This window comes from Misgurnus anguillicaudatus, chromosome 12, assembly GCF_027580225.2.
Source record: "Misgurnus anguillicaudatus chromosome 12, ASM2758022v2, whole genome shotgun sequence".
Taxonomy (NCBI): Eukaryota; Metazoa; Chordata; class Actinopteri; order Cypriniformes; family Cobitidae; genus Misgurnus; species Misgurnus anguillicaudatus.
In genome coordinates, this window is record NC_073348.2 from 29,891,419 (window position 1) to 29,919,412 (window position 27,994).

General features: G+C 37.0%; 3 protein-coding genes across 6 annotated transcripts; 1 reads left to right on the forward strand and 2 right to left on the reverse strand.

Annotated features, from left to right (window-relative positions):
* Positions 1–25,704, forward strand: jhy (junctional cadherin complex regulator). 4 transcript variants are annotated; one of them, XM_055208268.2, is made up of 9 exons: positions 2–668; positions 3,819–4,338; positions 12,326–12,430; positions 14,802–15,412; positions 15,669–15,927; positions 18,201–18,287; positions 18,823–18,957; positions 19,033–19,246; positions 25,612–25,704. In XM_055208268.2, exons 1-8 carry the CDS (start codon positions 349–351, stop codon positions 19,231–19,233), a joined length of 2,238 nt encoding a protein of 745 aa, XP_055064243.2. In that variant the 5' UTR covers positions 2–348; the 3' UTR covers positions 19,234–19,246; positions 25,612–25,704. The 4 variants fall into 4 exon arrangements, with proteins under 4 accessions (XP_073730463.1, XP_055064243.2, XP_073730462.1 ...); XM_073874361.1 differs by lacking the exon at positions 25,612–25,704 and adding an exon at positions 19,478–20,884; XM_073874362.1 differs by lacking the exon at positions 18,201–18,287 and having other exon boundaries at positions 1–668.
* Positions 21,393–23,676, reverse strand: bsx (brain-specific homeobox). Its single transcript, XM_055208272.2, has 3 exons — positions 23,088–23,676; positions 22,252–22,442; positions 21,393–22,145 (listed from the first exon to the last, which is right to left on the reverse strand). The coding sequence occupies exons 1-3, from the start codon at positions 23,338–23,340 to the stop codon at positions 21,903–21,905; spliced, it is 687 nt and encodes a 228-aa protein (XP_055064247.1). The 5' UTR covers positions 23,341–23,676; the 3' UTR covers positions 21,393–21,902.
* lim2.1 (lens intrinsic membrane protein 2.1) lies at positions 25,425–27,987 on the reverse strand. The gene is made up of 5 exons (XM_055208273.2): positions 27,857–27,987; positions 26,797–26,989; positions 26,399–26,548; positions 25,987–26,121; positions 25,425–25,699 (listed from the first exon to the last, which is right to left on the reverse strand). Exons 2-5 carry the CDS (start codon positions 26,969–26,971, stop codon positions 25,638–25,640), a joined length of 522 nt encoding a protein of 173 aa, XP_055064248.1. The 5' UTR covers positions 26,972–26,989; positions 27,857–27,987; the 3' UTR covers positions 25,425–25,637.
* Between the last annotated feature and the right edge of the window lie 7 nt (positions 27,988–27,994).

The window sequence follows — 27,994 nt, forward strand, 5'->3', positions numbered from 1 at the left end:
AAGGCGTCTGTGATTCCATGGCAACAGTTTAGCAAACGAAAGCCGTCGACAATAACAAGTGACATACCTTCATATAGTACGCCATTAAATGGAATATATCTACATTTGTCTGTATATTAGGTCGTTTGTTTATGCATATTTTAAATAATGTAAAGATGATTTTATCTCAGAGTCTGAAGAAACCTGTTTCCGGATCATGGGTGACACCGCTAAAATGTCAAAAAGTCAGCCAAATATAGGCTATAGTAAACCGTGTAACGTAAATAACAACAATAATAAGTTTAAGTTTCGTAAATATTTCGGAATATTAACGGAAGTCAACAAACATCCTAACTTATAACGTTAGACATGAAGACAACCATTTCGGCGCAACAAAACCATCACGAGCTTCACGGGCCTGATAAGTCAAAATTGAAAATGCAAGAGGACAGTACACCGAGGGATGATATGCCAACATTACCGATGCTGTGGGACTCGCTTGAATCAGACACTGAGAGTTTAGTGCAAGAGAAAGCCTACCAACGAGAGCTTCAGGTGCGTATTGCCCACAACAGTGATCTCCTTTCTGTTGACAACTCCAAACAAGAACATCTTGATGGACCACAGGAAATAAAACCAAGAATGGTGGTGAAAGGACCGAAGACCACCGAACGACATGGGCCACAGAGGTAAGAGGCTGTTATTAAGGCCATTCAGACAGCTGTTGACATTAAACAAGTATTAACCTAAATTATTGATATAAAAATTGATGATAATTTTATTTTTAACACCCCAATTGCGCAGGGGGTTTCAAACTCCAAGGACCCCCAAAAATAATAAACTTCGTGAGGGACTTCTTCCTAAATATATATATTTACAACCATACAAACCCCAGTGAGTGAGATAAAGGGCACTGTAGTAGGAAAAAATACATTAGAAATATGTACCATGAAAGGAAATATAAACAGATGGAAATTAATATGATCACTTAGAAATTAAAAAGTAATAATATTTAGAGACTTTAACATGTTTTTGCTTTCTTCCTCTGAAATCTCCTGGCCCTGGGCCCTCATATATGTCTGTATGGGACATATGTGGGAACTAAATAGTTTTTTTTAAATTAATTTATGCTTGGCTTATCTTTTGTACTTTAACCTTCATGTCACAACTTATAGGTGGGGCAGGATGTATTAAAAATACTAGATTAAAATGTTTCTTTACTCGTGATATGCTATACATAGGCTATGTTTATTTAAGAGCAGAAAAATGAAAGAAATCATAAGGATTTTTTTAAAGACCAGCCTTTATGTCAAAATTGTAAGATCTGATAACTGGATGTGTATGTTAGAGACAATGTTGGACATAACACCTCCACAGGTGTTAGGCAATATAAAGGCATTTGGCAATATAAAGGCAATCAGGGGACTCCTATAGGGGCCTTCAGAAGGTTCTTATGCCAGTCACTTGTACGCTCACCCTTTATATTATTCAGTCTTTTATTGAAAAGTGTATTATTTTGTGAAATAACCTGTATTATATAATGGTGTTTGTATTATTTTAAAATAATTATAGTTGGGTTTGTGCATATTTGACAAGATTATTATGTGGTTTTACTAATATTATTATATAAAATGTGCTGTATGACCTATTCATATATTATACTTTGAGTGTCTGTGTTCAATTTTTGAGTCCACACAAAGGCTGTCACTGGAATGGTACATTTGAAAAGGTCCAAAGATGTACCATTTACCTGCAATGTACCAGTATGTAACTTTGAAGTACTAATATGCACTCTTTAGGCACACTTTTTTAAAGGGTACCGTCCAGTGACAGTTTTTTTTAACCTTTTTTTCTGAGAGTGCAGACAGAGGGGGTACAAGAAAGTTTGGGAAACCCTTAAAGGGATAGTTCACAAAAATGAAAATTCGTCACAATTTCTTACCCTCATGTTGTTACAAACCTGTATATATTTATTTGTTCTGATGAACACAAAGGAAGATATTTTGAGAAATGTTTGTAACCAAACCGTTGGTGGACCCCATTCACTTCCATAGTAGGAAAAAAGAATACTATGGCAGTAAATGGAGTCCGTGAATCCAATTCAATCACTTTTAATTATGTGAGAACATTATTAATTTCTCTATGTTGGTTTACCCTACTGAAAAATCCAGCTAAGACCAGCATAAGCTGGTAGCTGGTTTAAGGTGGTTTACGCTGGTCCTCCCAGCCTGACAAAGCTGGTCATGCTGGTGGGCCAGCTGGTCTTCCAGCCTGACCAGCTAAGTCCAGCTTGACCAGCTTAAAAAGTGACCAAAACACAGCTAGCTATACCAGCAAAACCAGTTTCCTACACCAGCAAGACCAGCTAAAACCAGCTCACCAGCTTATGCTGGTCTTAGCTGGATTTTTCAGTAGGGTAGTCTGGGGGTCAGTGTCCTATTTAATGTTTCCCTCTTTCAATACTTCATGTGAATGTTGCGGAAATAGACCAAACAAACAATTGCAGTACCTAAACATGGCCCAATTAAATCCATCCACAACAAAATAATTATTATGTAGCTGCCTAGCAAACAGCTGAGATGACTGACAGCTTTTATTCACTTGTCTAATGGATAATGACAGTCTTTGAAAATGATGTTTGTGCTTGCATTTTAATTGAGATGAAATGCCCACAATTTTTTATGCTTTTCCAAACAAGTACCCTTATTTAGGGGAAATTAGATTTTTAGTTTGCTGGACATTACCACAATGAGGTCTCATTCAGCATGTCTGTTAAAAAGCATTTGCTTTGTTGTAACTGAATGGGAGAGCTCTCTGCGCTGTAGAAACACAGATTGCTGGAATCTGAAGTGTGGATCAACGCATCTGTCTCCACTCCTTCATTCCCAACCCAACTGTTGTGTCCTCCACTGTCTCACAGAATCTGACCCTGGAATAAAGGCGAGGCATTTGCTTTATATATTTATTTTTTTGCAGACTGCAGCTCATATACCCAAGAGCTACTTAACCCCATGCCATTTTTTTCATAACGATTGTGGCCAACCTCAACAAAGCCTATTCTAGGTGGAGCATCCCCTCATGTCCAAGAACGAAATGAATAGAGTGTAGCAATATTTGTCATAATCTCATTGAAGCTAATAACTACCCATTTAGTTTTCATCCACTCCACCATGTACATTGTCTTTAAAGAGACTTGAGTATCACATTCAGAATAAAATGAGCTGTAAACAACAGTTGGATTTTAATTTTGACACGTTTATATAGCACGAGAAGGACTTTGCATGTTAAAAACCCTTTCGCAGCTGTGCGGCCACGGTACATTCTCAGGATCATGTCAGAGGAATCATTACCGAGCCATTCCTTGCCCTTTTGCCCTCATTGGCTGAAGTGCCATGCATCCAGGCAGCATCGTATTTGGCATCATGAGATGTGAAGAGCATCTTGTACTATTCAGAGGCTCACAACAAAGAGGCACTCTTCTAATTATTTTAATGAGATCTTTTCATCCAATGATGCTAGGAGCACATTAGGTTGTAGTTTGAACCTATTTCATATGTTTGAATTAGCTATTTGCAAAACTATCCCCAAATTGTGGTCTTCAGACCTCATTAGAGATAAGGGAAGGCGGCGGTTGAGGGGGGAATACAACACGCTATTACCATTTCGCAACGAATGAAAAGTGTAGCCGCTTTTTGCCTTGTGTACTGATAGCTGTTTTAGGCATTTACAGTCTTACTGACAATGCCAAAGCACTAAATGAGACTCACACAGCGCTTTCCTCAGTTTAATGCTCTTCCTAAGTGTTTATGACTTTTTAACTCTTTAATTTCTTTATTTAGGCAAACATCCCCTGAGGATGAATATGCCGATCTGCGTTATGATCCAAACTGGAGACAGAATCTGGAGGCCTCGCTAAAGACGAGGCTTTCTCTGGACTCGATTGAAGATAGTCTTGAACATTTGGAAGAAGTGGCTGTAGGTCAAAGGCAAGAATATGTTGTTGTCAGTAATCAACACGCATCAGAGATGGACACCGGCCCGGTCTCACAACCGTCATCTCCTTTCCACCTGCACCCACGACAGGAAACATCTGTGCAGGATGATGTTCTTGACCCTTCACAATCAAAACGTTCCTGCGTGTCCTCTGAGCACACACAACATAGCAACAGGGAACACCTAAATGTTAAACAAAAATCTGTTGGAAAGAGAAGCCATCAACATCAGTCTGATCTAAAGCAAGTCAAAGCAAGGGAAGATATCGTGGAGCGTAACAAGATGACTTTTGGTGTCAACACAAATAAACAGGGGTCTTATCTGAGGGCTCATCAGCAAAAAGATCAACTTGATGAAACAAAGCAAGTAAGTGCATTTTTTTTAGAAAATCTTTGGAATGATTTATTACAATAAATGTCTTTAAACAAAACATGACTAAGTTTCTACTCTGATATAGGCATGAAATACTAAGATTTAAGCCAGGGGGCCTATAACAAACAGGTTGCAAGCCTTGGTAAAGCTTTCAATATAATGCTAATGTCAACCACTAGGGGGCGAACTAACACAGCATAACGTCACAGCTTCTTTAATATGAGATATTGCAGTATTTTTTAACCAGGTTGCCGACGTCCACTAGGGGGCCTCAGGGTGACTTAAATTTATTTCAGGGGACGAACAAACACAGCATAATGTGACAGCTTCATTAATGTAAGATATTGCCGTATTTCTCAACCAGGTGTCCACTAGGGGGCATCAAGATGACTTAAAATTATTTAAAAGAAGACAAACATGCTTAAAAAATAAACTAAAACAAATAAAAATCAAGATTGCATTTAGTTATTGGTTATTTTTATAATGATAAATGATTTTATAATGATAAACACCTTTTTATTTATGTTTAGAATATTTTACTGGGTAGAAATTGTGAATGAGGGGCTTTAAATATTGTTGTGGACAATGGGGGGGGCATTGAAGATAAAACCACTGAGATACTGGCTTGTCTTTGTTTTTTTCCCAGTTTTTATAAACCCTGGGGAAAAACGGTAAATAAACAAAATACACTGAAAATTTAAGGCAGCAAAGAAAGTCATAAACATTTTCATAAAAATATATCAACATTATTTCTGACTTACTAGAATTTTTGATTACTATTCATTGACTACATAATATAATATATAATAAAAATTTTAACTCATTGTTGAATCAAAAAGGGACAAACACAACCGTTGGGTTATTATTATTAATAATCTTTTTTTTTTGCTAAAACAATCCAGCATGGCTTAATTTATAGCCCAATGGTTGGGTTTAATATAATTTTTTATTTTTATACAATTTGTTTAAAGCACTAAATCAGTATAATCTACTTTTCTTACTGAAATTTGACTAGCGAAAGGTTTATTTTTAGATTAGTACATCCCCCTTTATGTCTCCTATTGTGCTTTTAGGCACAACAAAGGCTATATCATATCTTGCATGACCTGACCTCTCTCTTTGCTCTTTTTTAATCTGAATAAGTGACCTTCTTGTTTTCATTGCTCTGGCTTGAAGGAGACTACACTGCCTGTGTCACGGAAATTAATTTGGCAGACACACACACACAAGCAGGCTATCTTCAGATAGAGCAGAGAGAACAGACAGAGTCTTGCCTGCCTATGTAGTGCCTATTATGAGTTGATCTGCACAACAGTGGCTGTTAAGAACATCAGAGGGGCATGGTTACCAATAGGCTCTTAGTTATCAGTGCACCTGGCTCAGGGTATAATTGGCAGGGTTGGCTTGTCTGCACACTATGGCTCATGTGTGTTTGCTACATTTAAGACCTTACCCAGCCCATCTGAGCCCAGTCCCACCTTAATGTCTCACATCAGCTGCATTAGCATAGTGAAGAGCCGTTAGCATTGTGACATGGTAAACAGAGCAAAGCTCTCCCGCTTTAGACCGTGGCCCCAATTGCGCCAGCAGTGCCCTGGAATGAATTCAAAGCATTGTCTTTTCAGCAAGAATGATGGTGCGCTGTCAAGTTCCATTTACGAGGCAGTATTGTAAGTCGTAAAGGGGGGCTCATTGAAAAATGTTTTATTTTGTGTTATTTTCTAATTTCTTTAAAAGGAAAACAACAGAGATTTCCAAAAAGAACATATAATTCTGAAAAGAATCTGAAAAGAATAATAATAAAATAAAAAATAAAAAATAATTAGATAACCAAATAAAAGTCATGTAGTCCAAGTTTTAGATGATTTAGATAGCAGAGAGTGTGGCGAGACATACCGAAAGCATTGTAATATTGCAAATGTGCATATCGCAATAACCAAACAAAAGTTAGGTAAATTCAGAGTTTTAGGTTGATTGAGATAGCTGAAAGAATGTGAAATATGTGTGTTGGTTCTATAAGTTTCAGTTTTTTTGCAAATATTTGAGTATAATTGAACTTATTTTACGAACTTAAAGCATTATTGTATAGTTGTATATCATATATGATGTGTGTGTGTGTGTGTGTGTGTGTGTGTGTATATATATAAATACACAGTGGGTTATACAATATTATATACAATAATGCTATAATAAGTTATAACATATTAAATATTTGATAAATAAATAAATTTATATAATATTATATATATATATATATATATATATATATATATATATATATATATATATATATATATATATATATATATATATATATATATATATATATATATATATATATTACATTATTGTATAATTGTATACCCAAATATATATATATACAGGGAGTGCAGAATTATTAGGCAAGTTGTATTTTTGAGGATTACTTTTGTTATTGTACAACTACAGTGCTCTTGGTCAATTCAAAATGTTAACAAACCCTCAAACCTGAACATTTAAGTAGTAAAAGGGAAATTTTGGCTTTCTTGAGAGAGTATTTCTATGTGGATCATTGTTGTGCAATTGTTGGTGTGCAGAATTATTAGGCAACTAAATGAAAAACAAAGATTTTACCATCTCACTTGTTTTTTTTTCACTTGTTGAAGTGAGAATAATAAACAAACTCTAATTTACAAAAAAAAATAATAAAACAATAAAAAATAAAAAAAATATGAAGACTCAGTGACCAATATAGCCACCCTTCTTTTCGATAACAGTCACAAGCCTTCCATTCACGGATTCAGTCAGTTTCTTGATCTGGTCTGAACCAACATTTTGTGCACCCACAACCACAGCCTCCCAGACACTGTTCAGAGAGGTGTACTGTTTACCTTCACTGTAAATGTCCTGCTTGAGAAGGGATCAAAAGGTCTCAATAGGGTTTAAGTCAGGTGAAGAAGGGGCCATGTCATTGGTTTTTCACCTTTGGGGCCTTTGCTGGCCGGCCACTCGGTTGAGTGCTTTGGTGCATGTGCTGAAGCGTTGTCTTGCATAATGAAGTCTTATTGAAGGATGCAGATTTTTTCCTCTACCACTGCTTGAAGAAAGTGTCTTCTAAAAATTGGCAGTAGGTCTGAGAGTTGTTTTTTATTTCCATTTTCAACCCAAAAAGGTCCAACAAGCTCATGTTTAATAATACCTGTCTGTGCCTGCCTGCCTGTAATGTAGAAGACACTTTATTCAAGCAGTGGTACAGGAAAAAGTTTGCATCTTTCAAGAAGACTGATTATTTTGTAAGACAACGCTCCATCACATGCATCAAAGTACTCCACTGCATGACAGGCCAGTAAAGGCCTTAGAGATGAAAAACTAATGACATGGCCCCCTTCTTCACCTGACTTAAATCCTATTGAGACCTTTTGATCCCTTCTTAAGCAGGACATTTACAGTGAAGGTAAACAGTACACCTCTCTGAACAGTGTCTGGGAGGCTGTGGTTGTGGCTGCACAAAATGTTGGTTCAGACCAGATCAAGAAACTGACTGAATCTGTGAATGGAAGGCTTGTGACTGTTATCGAAAAGAAGGGTGGCTGTGTTGGTCACTGAGTCTATATATTTTTTTTATTTTTTATTGTTTTATTGATTTTTTGTAAATGTGGAGTTTGTTTGTTGTTCTCACTTTGACAGTTGGGAGGGACCCAAGTGGGATGGTGGAATCTTTGTTTTTCATTTGGTTGCCTGGTGGTTCTGCACACTAATGGTTGCCTAATAATGATGTACATAGAAATATTCTCTTAATAAAGCCAAAATTTCACTTTTACTACTTAAATGTTCAGGTTTGAGGGTTTGTTAACATTTTGAATTGACCAAGAGCACTGTAGTTGTACAATAACAAAAGTAATCCTCAAAAATACAACTTGCCTAATAATTCTGCGCTCCCTGTATATATATATATATATATATATATATATATATATATATATATATATATATATATATATATATATATATATATATATATATATATATATATATATATATATATATATATATTTGGGTATACAATAATACAATAATGTAATATAATATAAAATATTTGTATTATATATATATCTACACACAATATATATATATATATATATATATATATTTATATATATATTAATGCATGTCACATTTTCTTTAACATTATTTAGCTTTAATGAATATGAATATCAGGATAAGATTATCTAAATCAACATGTATATAGATTGTAATAACAATCTATTGAAATAAATTGACAGGTGAGGCATAGATACGTCCTTCACAGGTTTTGATGTATAATTTGCCTAGCAAATCATTCTTGAACGATAGATGGGGCATTGTGTGATATCTGTGTACACAAAATAACATACACACTCTTCAGCTGACAGCTTAGGTTGAAGTAGCATTCCCAATACAATGTAAAACCCACAAACAGCGATCGACATGCTTTTCCCACTCGCTTAAAGTTTTGCTTTTTTGTCCTTGCCTCAACAAGAGGGCGCGTACCTCGCATTCGTTACGTAGCTAAGCGTCCGTTCATAAATTTGATGCGTGCCCTTTACTTTTTGCCCTTTTATATGTTTTGTGGTCCCATTTTTCTTCAAAGGAAATAAAAAGCCCCTCAGATCCCATCAGTTTTGCACATCATTATTGGGGCCCGTCACAACACACAGTTGGGCTTTTAAAAAGCCACTATTTACTCTTTCACAAACCCGATAATTAGCCGTGTTATTAAATGTACACAATCTCATAATGCACCAACTTCCTACCGGCGTGTGTGGGAGCGATGATGAGCTCCAGCAGAGACCCCTTTGATAAAGACAGAAGTAGCTGTGCAATCTTCTGCCATTGCACTCAGCCCCAATCCCTCGTCATCTCCCAGACCCTCACTTCAAAGCCAGAAACATAATGTACAATCTCTTAATAGCTCTAGACCAAGGCTCCGCGGCTCTCTGCCACTGTATACCCTGCCTCAGTGTAAACACCTAATCAAGATTGCCTGGGCGGTCACAATAGCAACCAAATGCAATTCAAGAATTGCGTCTCTTTGAAGTCTTCATCGCAAAAGCTGTGTTTCCCAGTCTTGAGGAAAATGGCAAGCTCCGATCGCCTGACTTTGTTGTGCCACGTCTCGCCCCAAGAGGCAATTACGGGCCCCAATTTAACAGAATAGATATTACGCAGCTTATGAAGCTCAAAATGCAATTTTGTTTGATCATTTCCTCAATTTGATTGAGATTATTAAAATGGCGGACAAAAGGCGGCGGTCGTGGATCGGGCAGAGGTTGTGGCCTGCTGCGTCTAAGAGAACGTGAAGAGTAGGTTTGTGATGTCTAGGTACTCACACACCTGTTACGGCTACAGCTCAATGGCGGCTCTGCTGAAAGATGACACTTGTCTGAAATAGGCAAATGTGTCGGGCAAGCAACATCCTATTAACTATGAAGAATGATATCACAATATATTTTTTGTTCTAATAGATAATTTAATTTACAATAAGCATCAACATTATAAAGTTCCCATGAAATCAAAACTCACAATTCTTCTTTTTTTTAATGGTATATTGCAGTGTTCATTATAGACCATCTATATTATATCATTATTATATAAACAGTTTATAAACAATTCAATATTTCTCTGATAACCCCACCCCCTCCAGCTGTCAATCGGCTGTGAGTTCCATTTCTGTAAGAAACGCCTACCTACAGTACACTCACCTAAAGCATTATTAGGAACATCATACTAATAATGTGTTTGACCCCCTTTCGCCTTCAGAACTGCATTAATTTTACATGGCATTGATTCAACAAGGTGCTAAAAGCATTCTTTAGAAATGTTGGCCCATATTGATAGGATAGCATCTTGCAGTTGATGAAGATTTGTGGGATGCGCATCCAGGGCAAGAAGCTCCCGTTATACCACACCCAAAAGATGCTCTTTTGGGTTGAGATCTGGTGACTGTGGGGCCATTTTAGGACAATGAACTCATTATCATGTTCAAGAAACCAATTTGAAATGATTTGAGCTTTGTGACATGGTGCATTATCCTGCTGTAAGTAGCCATCAGAGGAGGGGGTGGACATGGGCAGAAACAATGCTCAGGTAGGCTGTGGTATTGAAACAATGCCCAATTGGCACTAAAGGGCCTAAAGTGTGCCAAGAAAACATCCCCCACACTATTACACCAGCACCAGCCTGCACAGTGGTAACAAGGCATGATGGATCCATGTTCTCATTTTGTTTATGCCAAATTCTGACTCTACCATCTAAATGTCAGAAATTGAGACTCATCAGACCAGGCAACATTTTTACAGTCTTCAACTGTCTAATTTTTGTGCATTGAATCAACTGCCATAAGATTGGTTGATTAGATAATTGCATTAACTCTTTTGCTGCCTTTGATGAGATAACTTGTCGATTAAGAGAAAATGCTTCCCTGCCAATGACGAGAATTTCCGGCTTTCCGCAATACCGGTATTATCCACTTCCGCAACTTATACAACCCGGAAGTAGCTCCTCACGTGAAAGGGAAAGTACTCTGTTTATGTTTAAACGATCGCTCTGCGTCTGATCTCTATCAAAAGTCCTTCACAAAAATTGAATTATCTCAGCTTTTTGCTTAAAATTGCGTGTTTTTGAAGAAACCTACCCATATTTGAGAGGTGATAAAAAGAGAACTAACAAAGGTAGGATGAAACTTTTTTTTTTGAAAGCAGAGAGTCTGTTCTTTCATTTGATATATGGTATGTTTATATATTTAAAGAAAAACATTTTCTGGAAGGCGTTAAACTTTTGTGAAAATCATGAAAAATGCAGGCGCTGGCTGGCAACTTTTTTAAAAAATGCTTTCTCAATAAGAAATTGAACAGGTGTTCCTAATAATCCTTTAGGTGAGTGTATATGCAATCAATTCACAGTAGAAAACACAAACCAGGCCCACTTTTTCATCTTATGATATCGCTCGGAAATACATACGGTATGTGGTTCACGACTTCCTGTTTACGTTTTTATAATGCGATGCACTGTATATCAAGCCATTTCTATTGCTCAAAAAAAAAAGATTTCACTAGTTCACGTATATACTACTTGACATCTTTTAAAAGTCTGGCTTTTTTGTTCCTATCTTAAATAACTGTCCACCTAATAACAGTGTCTCTTACCCTATGCCGTTCTCAGATCAGTTCCTTGTGCACCTGGCCTTTCGCTAAATAGATAGACCAGCATGGCTGCTTGTTTATTGATGGATATGTTACAACTCAATCCACTCACTGCCGCATGTGTCTCTTTGACCTTCCTCTATTCACGCTTTCAGAATTAGCCACATGCATTCAGGGACGCCGCTAGCTGTCAATACCATCGATCAGCGAGAATTGTCCTCAGCAGCCAAAGTGACTGGAAGTTTACTAAATGATTTTCATTACGGCATTAGCTGTAGATATTCCGCCTCTGAACGGGTACATTAGGAAAAATTGAGAGAGTGCACCGATGTAACGTAGGCGTATCCAGTCACTTATCCTCAAAACGCTTTGAGAGAATCATTTTAAAGAGAATCAATAGGCTTCTGGAAGTCTCTTCTGTGACACATGTATGTAGGTCAGCTCGGGGGAGCACTCGGTAATTAGGAAGAAAAGTTGATCTTAAGAAGTCAATTTAATAGTTTCGTTTTCCAGACATTCAAGGTCACATTATTTTACAGACAAACCTACTTTGAGTTTATAAAAATTCTCCCGGTTTGAAGATGCGTTTCAGCTTTCGAAATCGTAGGTTTATGCGTAGGTGGATGTTTATTGTACCCAACGCTGATTTACTATCTAATAATTCTTTTCATGCTCAGAGATGTCTTTGTTTTGCTCTCACAGAAAGCACACCATGTTGTTGTCGGCGATCGATATCCAAATATGAATGTGAGTGTTTTATTGACACAGCAACAGGTGAATTGTTTCGACGAGGTTTATCAAGCCGTCTTCTCCATCTACAGGCCAGGCGAACCTCCTGTGAGACAATCGGCACCTGTAGCCCGGAGAGTCAAGACAATGTCCGGGATCCTGAGCTGATGTGGCTGCTCAAAACACAAAAACTGAAGGTAGAGCACCTCATTCCTGTTCACTTTATTGATTCTAACCATCTCTATCTGCGCAGACCTAGGTGGGGCTCCTGGCACAATCCATTGCCCTAATGCATAACGGTCTGCAAGGGCTTCCTCTCAAGATGAAAATGTCTACACAGTGGGCACACTGTCACCCGGGATTTCATTTCTGCTGTGATGGACGCAATTTCTGATGCAGTTGTTCAGGCACAATGGAGCCTCTGAAATGTCTTGAAAAGGAGCCTGTGCGGAGGAAAGAGGAGGAATGGAGAAGTATCATTATTTTGAGCACTTGAACGGTCACCTTAATGCTGGCAAGCAGAGGAGTGTAAATATTTTCCCATTAAGCATGGTGCAAGCTGGTGTCGGCTAAATCAGAGGCATTACATGCTGAGGCACAACCCCAGACCGCACAAGAATAATGTTCGTGTGTCCCCGGTGCATTCCAAGCTCACCACAAAGAAACATTATATAAATGTTACTGTCTCTGTACACTCTTTGTGCCATGGCTTTATAAGGACATGTCTTTGTCGACGGGATAGATTCTTTTAGCCATTGGCCTGGCTTGGCAAGCTTTTGTCCAAAGCATTGTCATTGCATGAATTTGTAATTGGATTTATATGGGGCATTATTCTGTATTTCTCATTTTGTAGAGATGAATTTTGAAATTAGTTATCCGAAGAGCCCTCATCATATTTGGGAAATATTTTATTTATGCAAATATCAGGCTTTTGTGTCTTTAGGCTTAAGGAAACATCCAATCATGGAGAGTTTTATTAGATGTTGCATCTGCCTGTGTCATAACACAAAATAATACACTACTGGATAAACGTTTAGCTATAGGGTCACATAAACCTTTTGGTCTGAAGTTTTAAAGACAATATTATTGCATCAAGATATTTTTTATTAACTAAAATAAAAATAGTTGTCATTCGGTCATTCACATTAAGAAGCGGGTTGATAAAATGCAGAGAGCACATTTTTGGAAATTTTAGACAAAGGGTAACTAAAATATAGTTTTGATTCATTTGGGATATTTTATAATATCAACTAATTCCATTAGTTTTCGTTGTGTTATTTCATTGTTTGATAAGTTTATTATTAAAGGAACAGTATGTAGGATTGTGGCCAAAACTGGTATTGCAATCACAAAACTTGTGGCTAAAACTGGTACTGCAATCACACAACTGGTGGCCAATACACAAAATGACAACATAAACATCAGTTGAGGGCTGCAACTCCACTTTTTAAATGACAATATCCTGGACAGACCACTGTTGTCAGTGATATAAGTATTTGAAATGAAAATGATTTCTTAATGTCTAGTGACATATCAAGGCCATTTTATGATTAATTGATATAAATTTCTTACATACTGTTCCTTTAAATATTTAAAGAAATTTTAAAACTGTGTAAAAAATACATTTCTTATTTCCAACATCTAAAATTTCTTAATTCAAGATATATTTACTTAATAAGCAAATATAACCCAAACTATTAAGTCTATTTTTTTTGAAAAAAGGTAAAAATAGGCTATCTGCCAGTATAAAATAAAAAAAAAATTTACCCCACTGTCTTTACCTGTTTTAAAGGGACATTCCACTTTTTTAAAATATGCTCATTTTCCAGCTCCCCTAGAGTTAAACATTCGATTCTTACCGTTTTTAAATCCATTCAGCTGATCTCCGGGTCTGGCGCTAGCACTTTTAGCATAGCTAAGCACAATCCATTGAATCTGATTAGACCATTAGCATCACGCTAAAAAATGACCATAGAGTTTTGATATTTTTCCATTTAAAACTTGACTCTTCTGTAGTTACATCGTGCACTAAGACCAACAGAAAATCAAAAGCTGGGATTTTCTAGTCAGATATGGCTAGGAACTATACTCTCAAACTGGCGTATTAATCAAGGACTTTGCTTATGGCTGCAGCAGCAGGCGTAGTGATATTACGCACTGACCGAAAATAGTCCCCTTGGTTACTTTCAATAGCAGGGGACTATTTTCGGTCAGTGCATAATATCCCTACGCCTGCTGCAGCCAAGAAAGTTTTTGACATAAAACATTCCAAAACTTACAATTTGAAATAAACCAAACATATTAAATTTTACAATGTAGTGCTGTTGGTTAGTAGCCTTATTTTTCTAATTACACAGAATTTATGATAAATAAATGTATTTTATGAAATGTCATTAAACTGGGACCCCCCTGGCACCATCTCAGGGCCCCTAAGGGGACCACTGCCCCCAGTTTAAAAACCACTGCCTTAGTGGACCTCAACAGTTTTTGCAATGAAAGAATAAGTAGGTTACCCTATTCTATACATAAAATGTTTAATTATACATGATTTCTTTTAACCCAATACAGCAAAGCCAAAAAGAGAGGAAGGACCCAAAGAAGAGAGAAAGAACCAACTCAGATCAGCTGAAACCCCATGTTCCTGAAGCCAAGCCCAGATCTGGATTTTACCTTAAACCACTTACTGAGAGACGCATCGTCAGTGCTGATCATCTATCGCCGACAGACTCCGATGTCTTTCCTGATGCTCCAGAGGCTTACAGCTACTCCTATAATCCACCACCACATCTTCCACCTCATTCTAATCCTGCCCCGACAGTCAACCTTAACATAAACCTCCATTCACCTGCCAATCACGCAGAACCACTGAATCATACTCAGCAAGAGACCATCTATACCATCGTTTCCCAGGCACTGCAGTGGGAAAGGCCTGATCTTTTCATTCCATCCCTTCTGCAACCAGGTTATCCGTACCACCCGTCCGTGCCCACAAATTCAGTGGGGCAGGGGGGCTTGGCTCCACAAACAGTTGTACCTTCCCCAGCCTCCTACTCTGGTGTGGTACACAGAAAATACACTGTAGACAGAGATGCTACTCAGGGCTTAGCACAGAGGCATGATGGGAAACTTCAACTCAATGCATTTGAGAACGCATCATTCAAGAATCACAACAGAATCAGGCAAGTGCAGAACTGAAACATATCTCATATTGCAAGTGTTGCATGCCATGACAGTGTGTTAGGGATTTACACTAGTGCCCACTACAGTGCCCCCATGTGGCAGAACAGATATACAATTTTCATGTGCACTTCCAGTAGTTAGACTATATTTCAAGTATTTACATACTATTTGGAAATATAGTTCAAACTTTATTTTAATCATCTTATTTCTGCTTTATATATATTTATGACATATTTGTGCTTTATGTTTCTGTAGGATACCGGTGCTTAAATTACCAACATCTCCTCAAGCAGAATCCAACCACTATCCACCCAGGCTAATGCCCACTGATGCGGCCCAAGCACAGACTTCTGGTCCTTACTCAGTGCTGCCCCCTATAGGTAGATCTGACGTCAGTGACACAGAACTCTGGTCTGATAGATCTGAGCAGCAGGTGAATCCGATCCACAGAAGCAGCTCAGAAGGTTACCTTTCACAGATGGAAAGACACAGACAGGCTAAAACAACTTATAAGGTGTGTATGTATGTATGTAGTCATTTAGCTTTATTTCTCTAATATGTTACTCTTTCAGTATCTTATGCTTGTACAATAATTTTCAGTGATTTATGTTTAGTAGTTGACAACAAGAAAGCTAAATAAACTCAAAGTAAGTAACAACTCTTTGTTACTGTCTTTAAGTTGCCATGATGGGATCTCAGCGGGGCCCAATGCAGATGTAACAATTATTTTAGGGGCCGATTCAGACGGCAGGTTAATTGTATAAGTAATTGAAGACACTCTTAATTGCAATGAGATGATGATATAAGGCACAGTCACAAAGACGATATTGAAAAGCGTTAGAGGATGAGGTGATTAAGCAGCACCCCGTCTGTGCAGAGCAGGCCTAGTAAGATGGTGATTTGCATTAATGATGGTCTCTTTGTTCTTCGGCACCTTGAGCGTTGTAGGGGAGTCCCTTTAGGAGCAGACAGACTCCACCGCACAGTGTGGTGGCCCGCAGAGGAAACATTTATGTTTACACAAAGATACTTGGGTAAACGGTTCGATAAAAGTTAACTACCCTGCTTCCTATATATGTTAATATGCATAATGATTTACAGGTGGGCCTCAAAGCAATATGATTGGCTGGGAATAGTCTTGACAGGGGCATGTGCATTTTTATCTAAAGCTGACACACAAACAGGTGTGAACTATTTTTATTCATATCCACATATACAGTATGTTAAAGAGACAAAACTAATTTTCCAGCTCCCCTAGAGTCAAACACCCGATTCCCACCGTTCTGGAATCCATTCAGCCGATCTCCGGGTCTGGCGCCACCACTTTTAACATAGCTCAGCACAATCCATTGAATCCGACTAGACCACCAGCATCGCGCCAAAAAATAACCAAAGAGTTTGGATATTTTTCCTTTTAACTACTCTTCTGTAGTTACATCGTGTACCGACAGAAAATTAAGTTGCGATTTTCTAGGCCGATATGGTTAGGAACTATACTCTCATTCTGGCGTAATAATAATCAAGGACTTTGCTGCTGCAACATGACTGCAGGAGGCGCAATGATACCACGCAGCAGCCGAAAACAGTCCCCTTAGTAACTTTCAATAGCAGGGGACTATTTTCGGGCAGTGCGTAATATCACTACGCCTGTTGCAGCCATGTTACAGCACCAAAGTCCCTGACTACTATGCCAGAATGAGAGTATAGTTCCTAACCATATCTGCCTAGAAAATCACAACTTTTAATTTTCTGTCGGTCTTTATACACAGTGTAACTACAGAAGAGTCAAGTTTTAAATAGGAAAAATTTTGAAACTCTTTGGTTATTTTTTAGCGCAATGCTAATGGTCTAATCATATTCAATGAATTATGCTAAGCTATGCTAAAAGTGGTAGCGCCAGACCTGGAGATCAGCTGAATGGATTCCAAAATGGTAAAAATCAAATGTTTAACTCTAGGGGAGCTGGAAAATTAGTATATTTCAAAAAAAGTGGAATGTCCCTTTAAGTAATATAGATATTTTCAATGTGCCGTTCCATACACTGTAAGAAAAATGGTCTCAAGTGTTTCCTAGCTGTCTGGGGCGGTACCTTTTCAAAAAGTACAATTTTGTACTTCATAATAATACCTCTGAGGTACAAATTGGTACCAAATGTATACATATCTGTACCTAAATGGTACATGTTAGGACCAGTGATAGGGACTATTTTTGGACCATTTTTTATCTACTTTGATTTACTCTAATAATGCCTGTTTAATAACATTATTCTTCCAAAACAAAGTGCTTAGTTCTGCATGAAAACAGTACAATTTAAGGGTCATTATGCCAAAGAACACATCCACTTGATGCTATGTCCGGATTATGTGGTTCTTACACCATCAAACAGATTGCTTTCCTGGGAGAAGCCCACTCTCCTCACCTTTATGCGCCCGCCGTCATGTCTCATAGGATTATGGGATAAATTTGTAAAACAGCTAGCGTGGCAGCCCAAGAAGAAGCAGATCAGAGTAGGCAACAGCCGTCCCGCAGTGTCCATGACCAAATGGCTGATCCTGAAGAGTCCTGAGAGCCTAAGGAGCCGGTCTGATCTGTCCTGATTAACGCTTTTGTTTGGGATGGATTCTTGCATGAGTACACCATAGTAGTCCGTGATGGATTAAGTGTGTACTACTAACAGAATCCCAAACTTTTTTGGTCCTATAAGCATTCTTTCATGTATATCAGATTTTAGATGACTGACTTTGTGTGCACACTGTTTAAAATCTCCCATCTGTGTTTTATTCAAAGCCTTACACACTGAAAGACTACAAAAACATGAGACAGGAGGTGAAGCTTGGAGGCCTTGGACCGACAAACACAATACCAGAAGCCATGGTAAATACTCACTTCAGACTGTATAAAGACTTAAGCATCTGACAATATTGATAAACAGTGTTGTTTAATCTTAATAACGTGTGTGGAGTTACACGGGAAAGACTCAATGGATAATTGGTGCACTCCTTGAATATTGATTTAGCTAATCCCTAATTGCTATGTCCAATTGTCAAGTGTGGTCGTGTCTCAATAACCCCCTCTTTTCATTTCCTCATGAATTTAAAAGACTTGTGTTTCTAAACACAATAGAAATGGTTCAACCCATCTAATGAGCGTAACCCTCAAAAACGGATAGACATTTTCCAGCTGTTACATAAAATGTTCACCTAAAATAACAGTTTTTGGACAGCTCGCAGCCTGAATCGTGTTAACAATGATTCTAGAGAGATGATGAGTTTTATCTGGTTTGTTTGTTGCTATTGAGTAGCGTCATGGAAAGATGTACAAAGAAACAGAAGGGCCTTAGGGGAGAAATGGCTTAGGTAATTAAACCTCCCTTTTGTAATCTTGCTGCTCTTTCTTTCACTGCTATCAGGCAGAGAAAATTAGACGACAGAAGCTGTATTCAAATGTGATCCGCGAACAGAACAAGAAGATAAGTCGGATTCCCTCTCTGCCGGCCAAGGACCCAGTGGGCAGTGACAACAAGGACACAGTTCCCAGGAGAAAGGTAAGAACATTTTTTTATAGATGTGTAAGAAAATTGTCTGGTCTAAGTAAACAATATTTTATATACTTTCCACAGGCTTTAGAATATGCCAAAACTATTGCAAAGCCCAAGGCACCTCCAAAGACAATTGACAGACCCAAAGAGAAGAACCATAGCATGCATGGTCCATATCTCCAAGAAATGGACCCAGTCCAACTGGCCACTCTGGAGATGTTGAGACGACACGAAGAAGAGAGGCAGGCTGTGGCTCGCTTTAAATCTGTTCCCGCCATCTAGATTAGAACTATATGTGAGTTTAAGTGATTGCACTTTGAAAATAATCCAAAATGTTAGCACTTGTGTGTTGGACATGTGATATATATTCTGCTTCTCCTTTGCAAACACTGGATGTGTACTACATAATCAACTATGTACTAATTCCAAAAGCAATTTTTAGATATAAAGCAATCTCCAATGAAACGCTGTGGGGTTTTGTTGCTTGGTTTTGCATTATCCCGCTATTTTGCCCTTGTTTCAATAGGTCTGCGCAGAAGAGCTCCAATCTCTTCAAGCACACCTGGATGCACCGTTAACCCAGTGTAACGTGCCGTTTTCCGTCAGTTCCCCGGCTATTAGTCTGATTATATCCACTTTCGCCTGCCCTTTTCTTTCACAGAGAGAAAAAATAGGTCAAATAAGGATGACACTTTGAAGCCTCCCTTATTAGGGCCCACGAAGTTGTTTTCTGTATTTTAAAGTGATAATTTTCCCCCTAAAACAAGCTCAAGCACCTATTTCTTTAATGGAAGCTTTAGATCGTTATCAAAGAGCTATTTACTCCTATGTAATATTTTAATTAGATTATAGCCTCTATTTAACCCATCATGTCTGCTTTGATACTGGCTGTTTTCTGTGTTACGCCTCAGAGGCGAGGCTAATAAATGCTGGACCTTTTGAATTAATGAGAAATGCTGCCTTTCCAGACCGACTCTCTTTGCATCTTTTTTTTCTCTTTCCTGCCATTGAAATCAGTTAATTGAAGGGGTCTCTCTCAACCGCACATGAAGGAGGTTGAATTAGCATCCCTTTTTACGGATTGGGAGGCTTTGATCTGCGCACGGTGCTGGAGAAGGCGGCAGGCCCCTGAAAATGAGCTGATGGCTCTGCTATTAGAGCGACATGCAGATGCGTCCATGTGTCGCAAAACGCTTAATCTTTTAATTGATCACCTTCCGCACGGACTGTTCTCTTGCCGTGTTTTATTTTCCCCGGCTTAATCAGAATCACTTTTTGAAAACGACGTGAATTGCTTTTCAAAGGGTGGAAGCGTGCCACATAGCCAGGTATTGTAAAACAAGAAGGCTTATTGTCGTAACGGTTGCGCGCTATACCCCTATAATGTTAATAATTATTCGAATTTAAGGGATTGTAATTCTAGAAATATTTTCTGATATTAAGCCAAAGCTTTTAACAGATACACCGTTTTGCAATCCCTAATAACGCTCTCTCAAGATAAATAAGGATAGGCCTACATAAACTACACTGCAACAAGTAGCCGTTGTTTGTAAATCGTGAAAATAGAAAGCGACAATTTGGCAACTAATAGGGCTGATTACTCAGCATTAATGCATTTATATTTTGCATTTATGCATTTAGACGCTATCATGTAGAAGAATAACCCTGGGAGCGAACCCACAATCTTTGTGATATTAATTGAGATACCAGGATCACAGAAATCGATTAATTATGAAACTGAATTTAACATGTATGGCAATGGTGATATTAAATGGTCAATTAAAAAACATCAATTTTTTTCATCGAATTGCAACAACATACACCAAATTGACCAACACCTAGTTTTAAACATGATCATCTTACATTTAGACGCAGGCATCTACTGCGCTGTCAAGTTTAGTATAAATTCTTTCTCAACGCTAAAATATTAGTATCCTCAAAGTTTGTTAGACTCACCATTTTTTAAAATATAAATGACATTTGTAATCCAGTTTAATTTTTTAATACTATTATTATTGTTATTATTATTTTCATCATAAAAAATAACAATATAAAACAAAAGCAAGGTGCAGAGCCATGTCAATAAATTATATAATAGTGTGTATATAAATGTAAATATATAGCATATGTGTGATGCATCTTATACTGAGAAATCAACTGATTTTCAATGAGCTTGTATTATTATTGTTAAGATTATTTTGATGTAATCAATTACTATCATTTGGTGCTGTAACTTAGTGATCGAATTTTGAATTAATAGAATTAAAATGATCTTGAATAAGCGTAACTTTAAAGTTTAAATTTGTGATTGGTTATAATGATCATCACGAGACATGTGCGGGCAGAACTCTCAAATAATTTATGACTTTTCAAATCACCAAATTCTGTAGATTTAAAAAAGAGAGAAATAAATAAATTACAAAATAGGCCAGAGTTTGTTAACTTAAGAATTGTCTTAGATATTTCACTCAATGTACATCGTTTATATACATTATTTGATTTAACAAATGACAAGTCACAGTTTTAGGGTTGATAAATGTCAGTCCACAACATGCCAATATCATCGTCCCGCGAAAGTGCTAAAAATGTGACACTTAAATTGGAATGGAAATTGTTACAATTTTTGAATGATTATTTAACAAATAATTACCGTAACTCTATTTACATATTGTCTGTACATTACCTACCATTCGTTTTATATTTACAAAATGGTCAGTGTATAATCAGTCACAAAGCCAGACTGTAATAATAATAATAATAATAAAAATAATAAAAACAAATGCCTCATTGTTTTAGCTGTGTCCAAACATTTCTTAAGCGCTTAAACAACAGATAAAAATAATGTTCTTTTCAAATTAATAATAATAAAATAGTATATGTAATTTCCTATCTAAAAGATCGTAATTTATTTGTACATTTTCGTTTTCTGATGGTCCATAATAATAATAATACTAGAGTAAATGTTCAGGAGAGCAAATGTCATCCTCAATATCGACATCATCTTCATTCTCATCCAACGTGTATCTGTCCGGGCTCATGCCGTTTTTGCCGTCTTCTGTATTTTTCTCGTGCATCTCACTGTCGCTCGCGTTGTCCAGCGATCGGTCAACATCGTTTGGATTTTTCTGATCGTCTTGTGTTTTCCTCAGCTGTTTTTTATGCTTCATCCTCCGGTTTTGAAACCACGTTTTTACCTGCGCAATGTAAAGGATTTATAAGCTTTAATAACTAACTTCGTTTTCATAAATTGTGTCTAGTACATATCAAAGCTTGCAGGTCATTTCGATATTAACGTGTTACCTGTGTTTCGGAAAGACTGAGTGCCGTTGCCAGTTCCACGCGCTCAGGTGTGGAGAGATACCTCTGGATCTCGAACCTTTTCTCCAGTCCAGATAACTGTGAGTCTGAGAACACAGTCCTAGCTTTTCTGCGTCTGCAGTGTTTTCCTGGTAATTCCGGATGATGCTGAAATAACGCAGGCATCTGCATTCCTTTTGGAAATGTAACGACAACTATTTAAATATTGTTCAATAACCAGCATTTATTGACCATTTCACATTTTTTTTATTTCAACTGCGTGTGTAAGCTTGATGCATGTTTTATATAAAATAATTAAAGACTATTACATAAAATAGATTGCTGTTTTATCGAAAATGCACTATTCTTATTAGTAGTATTAGTAAAAAGTAGTTGTATGCTAGTATAGTAGTGATATAGTTATTATTATAAAAAACAAGATTAAAAAAAAATGTCATACAGTCTGAGAAATGCTGTGTTTTTAGTCCATAGTTGTGTAAAATATGAATATGATTTTTAGATTAATTTAACCCAGTGGGATTTGTCCAAGTTTTAACCAACCGTGAGTTAAACAACACAACATTTCCTTTACATAAAAACTTTTTTTTAAAAGTCTTATTTTTTCTCTGTAATTTTGTGGTAAAAATTAAGACATAATTTGTAAAATCCCTTAAATTTTTTTAAGTTTTCTCCAAACATTCGTATTTACAGTATAGTTATATAAAATATAATTCTTATATTTTGTATTCTGTTGCATGTTTTGTTCGCCATACACATTTTAGATCACACAAAAACATTTGTAACACTTGTTGGCCTGAGTTTATATGAAGTCTACTTACCGGAGGTGAAAAAGTAAGGATGATGTTCAGGTTTGTGTAGCGGATGATGCGGATGAGGAGCCAGTATCGGTGTAGGCATTAGTGGATATCCATATTCTAAAAGAGGCATCCGGGACGCCAGAGAGTTTGAAAAGGGCGAAGGAAACACATCTCGCAAAGGTTTCGGTTTATGTAGTAAAATATCTTCAATGAAGAACGACGTTGACCTTTGAGCCGGCATCTGTGGGAGCTGAGATGTGTAGTTTAGATTCATTTCAAAACTTTTTTTAAAAAAAAAAATCAATCCGTGAGGTTTACTGTCGCTGCCGCAAACGAAATTACTCGGTTTGTCACAGTCTTCAGGACCTTTAAAGCAGCAACGTAATCTCTTTGGCAACCTGTACACGCTGTTACAGGTACATTACTATTTATTTGAAGGGAGACTGACAGCAACAAATCAGGAAGTAGATTAGCGGTCAGCCAATAGCGTGAAGGCTGGGCGGAGGATTGAATGAGTTCTTTATGGATTAATTATGCGGGCGGCGCGGTCGCTCCCCGTGGTGCTGAAACAGCCTCGCTACAAGAGCTCGGTCTTCACAATACAAACTCAGCTATAAGCCTGCACTTTCACTCTGCATTACCAGACGTGTGGACTGGTCAAGATGCTTAACAAAGGATTTACCTTGATAACGTTTAAATAAAGCGTTTAAAATAATGCATTAGGTTGTTTACAATCCATAGTTGCGTAAATGATGGACAAACCTAATTGTTGATTTAAATAGGCTAACCTATGCTGAGTTATTTTAACCAATGGTTAGGTCAAATATGGTGATTAATTTAACGATTAAGTTTATTAAAATTTTGCCCAACATTTTTTTTTTAGTGCGGCTTGTGTTATTATTTTTTTTACAATCATTACAATTTAATAGCATTCACGAGTGCTGTATTTAACATAGCACTCAAAATAATTAAAAAATCATCCAAACGGCCAATTGCATGTTTTTTTTAATTTTTTTATTTTATAATACTGTTTTTTAATATTGTTATTTTTCTATTTAAAGGAAACGACTACAACAGTTTTTTCATAAATGGAGAGCATTGCTGAGGAAAAAATGCTTCAGACTTTGCGATTATTTCCTTTTTATTGATAAGGCAACATGCAGACTTATTTTCATTATTTTATTTTACGACACAGGGCAAACAGGGCTCCTATGAAACGGGATTTAATTGTAGATATTGAAATCTGCGAGAATACAAGTGTGCTTCAGTTGTGTCTCAACTGATGGGGCGGTAATTTGTTGATATCGTGTTGTCATCACATCTGCAATCACGGGGGCTAATGGTAAAAGTGTTTCATTATTGGCAGAAGTCTTGCAGCAATGCTATTAGGTAATTAGGTTGGATGTTCGAGCGGAAGTAGTAATCCTCCACTGCAGGATTTCCATTTGATCAGACGGGTTAGTAATTAATCACCGGATTCAATTGGTCATGGAAATACATTATTCTTGTAAAATATCAAATTTGGCTTCATTAGTAGTTTTTGTGTGTTATTAAATGGAGAAGATTTCCCCGGCTATAATAAATTAGTGTTACTGAACTTTAATGAGTTGCAAGTCATTTAATGAACATCACTATCGGTCTTGAAAGCTGGCAATTAGTACTTTGAGATGAAAAGTTTACTGCAAGAGATGTGATAGCTAATAAAATGACAGCTGAATACAAAATCAGTATAAAAGACAGACAACCATATAAATAAAGTATATAATATACAGTGCAAATGCATTCAGTTTTTTATTTATATATAGATCGCGCTAACTGTTTTACTCAACGATGTAATGTGATTTTCGAGCACTGTAATTGAAACCAGTTATTGACTGGCACCTGCGCCCCACACTGCTTATAAATCACGGTAACAAGTTGCTTTTACGCAAAAGTAAATGTACTAATGGTGATGGAGTCGCCTTTACTTTAAAAGTCGATAGGATCCCCACCCAGAGGCAGTTAAGCAGCTTTTAATAGCCATTTAATCAAGTGAAATTGGGAGACAGCACGCCACTGCGTCAGACCTAAGCGGCGCGTTTCTGTAAGAGGCTTGTGGCATTAACGCCTGCACCTTATTCTGCAGTTTACCTGCTAGACTATCTTATTGTTTCATGTCCGGGAAAATGTTGTTGGTTATCTTAAATTTTTTTGGATACTTTGCTTACACCATTTGAACCACTTGGGCATCTTAAAACTAAACATTATAACCACTTAGCCTGTATACTTTCTTTTTTTGTATTAAACTAATAATCTATTTCTGATAATGACTGTAAGGAAAATAAATAAACAAATACAAAATGGCAAGCACATTTTTCTAGTAATGCACATGTAGGCCTCTTTTTAATATCAATTCAGTGGTTATTGCAAAGGCACCATGCAGTTTTTCATAATAGAGACAATGAAAAATATCTGTATACATATTTTCTATGATTCTTTATTTTATCATAGACACTTTTTATCATTTTGTCTTTATTTTTCATGATCTAATGGTGTTTGGTGGCAGTCAACATTGGAGATATGGCCAGCCTTCTAGTGAGGATTTGGACTTCTGGGGCATTCATGCATCCGGTATGCACATATGTAGAACATTCCTAAATAAACACAGGAAAATAACCTCATTAATTGAACTAAAAAACATAGTAATGGTGTTTTTATTGTAGATAACACTTTATTAGTAATTTGTTCCCTTAGAGATGCTTTTGTTGCTGCATGGGCAATAATTTGTAGGTGAAATGTAAAAAATGAAATATTTATAAATGTAGCCACTATCTAAGCTTGAACTTCACATAATAAATAAATGTGTATATATAGTAAATTAAAAATTAAAATGTAAAAATTGTAAATGTTTACAAGTTTAAATAGCTTGGTCAAGAAATACCTGAAAAGAAAGTGAGCACAACAGACACCCAGCCAATGATGTAGGACCAGGAGAACCTCCAGTTACCATAACGTTTACCATAGTAATTTATTGTAACTCCTGTGTAAACAGCCATGGCCAGAAACACAAAAAAGCCTTGCGGGGCAAAAAGAGAGAAGTGTAATTAAATTGAAATAAATATATTTGCAATACATATTTTAATAAAATGTGATATTTCTAAACATTTCATTTAGCATCATCCATCAATTTCATTACAACAATATTAATATTAATAAAAATAATGTGTGCTCACAAAAATAAATAAATGGCCAATATTTTTATTAATCACTTTATGCAATATTTATACTTTTTATATAGTCTTGCATTTTTTAAGAAAATTAAAAATGTAAATGCAGAAGAGAATACAACTTACATGAGATGAAGAACAGAATGCCTGCAGCAAAGCTTTTATCAAACCTGTCAAAGGAGGAGTAATGGATAAAAGCCATAATACCGATGACGATGCCAATGAAGCAGGCCAACAGAGACAAGATCATGAATGCTCTTGTTACATCCCAGTATGCTGTAAACACACACAAAACAAGTCAGAAGGCCAACGGCGTGTAACCATTGAGTTTAGTTCAGAATCACATAGACTGTGAACATCTAATGAAGAATAAAGGATTCTGTGTTCTTTGTCTTCAAAGCAAGTCAGGCTATAAAATCAGATGCGATGCTGTTTATGTATATTAATATCCATTAAAATAAATATATACAGATTTTTCTGTTATAACTCAGACATAATAAACCCTGTAGTGGTGAAAATCTCACCAATGCTGTCTGTGTGTGTGAAACATTTCCCAGGCATGCAGTATCTCCACAGCCCCTGATGCATGTAGTTGTTTGAATGACGGTACTGCATCCAATAATCTGTTGCTGTGGAAACAATCAGGAGTATATTGCCCACTCCTGCACAAAACAGCCCTCCTCCCATGAAGCTGTACATTCTGCACCTACAGGCAGACTAAAAACAAATGCACACGTATTTACGGCCATGCACACGTACAAACACGCGTGCATTAATGCACACGCACACATAACGGTCAGGGTCGAGCTGGATTCGAGAGACTGGTGTAGACACCTCTCAGTAGCCCAGTGCTTCACTCAGAGGCATGTAAGTGTCTGTAATTGCATTGTAATGAACACATTACTTTCTCTGAGTGAGCTTGAGAGGTCAGTATCAGAGGGCTTCTCTCTCTCTCTCTCACACTCTCTCTCTCTCTCTCTCTCTCTCTCTCTCTCTCTCCCTCTCTCTCTCTCTCTCTCCCTCTCTCCCTTTCCTAAACTGGGTTTACAAGATTTAAGAGCTTATTCTGAAATAGCAAATTTTACATAACATTTTAGTATTTTGGCTCAGGTGGTAGAGTGTTGCATTAGCAGCACAAAAGGTTGTGGGTTTGATTCCAGGGAACACACATTATGATAAAAATGAATAGCTTGAATGCACTGTAAGTGGCTTTGGATGAAAGCATCTGCCAATTGCATACGCGTAAAATATCTTTTTACTATGCATATAATTGTTCAATTATTATTTTTGTTGTTATTATTTATTGTTAATATTTATTTATTCATCTAACAAATCAAAACCAAAATCTATATTTTCAAGTTTTCAGTATTCGGAGCAGATCAATTCTATTTAGCAATGCATTATTCATTTTTTAATTCATTATTGAAATAGTTGACAGTTTTTCCAATTGGGAATTAAGGAAAACCAGAAACCGCAAACTAGCCAAACGCACATAAAATCCATTATCTGAGTTTCATTGTTCAAACAAACAAACAAGCCAATAATCTAGCTATTATCAAATCTATTTAAAGTAGTATGACTTACCTTTATCAACCTTGTAGATGAAGTCTAACTAAAATACACCAGGACCCTATAATGGCTGTACAGGAAGCTTTCCAGCAGCTTTCAGCATGAGCGTTTAACGGGTGAATAGAGAGATTTGGGTAAAGGCCACGCGTAGTT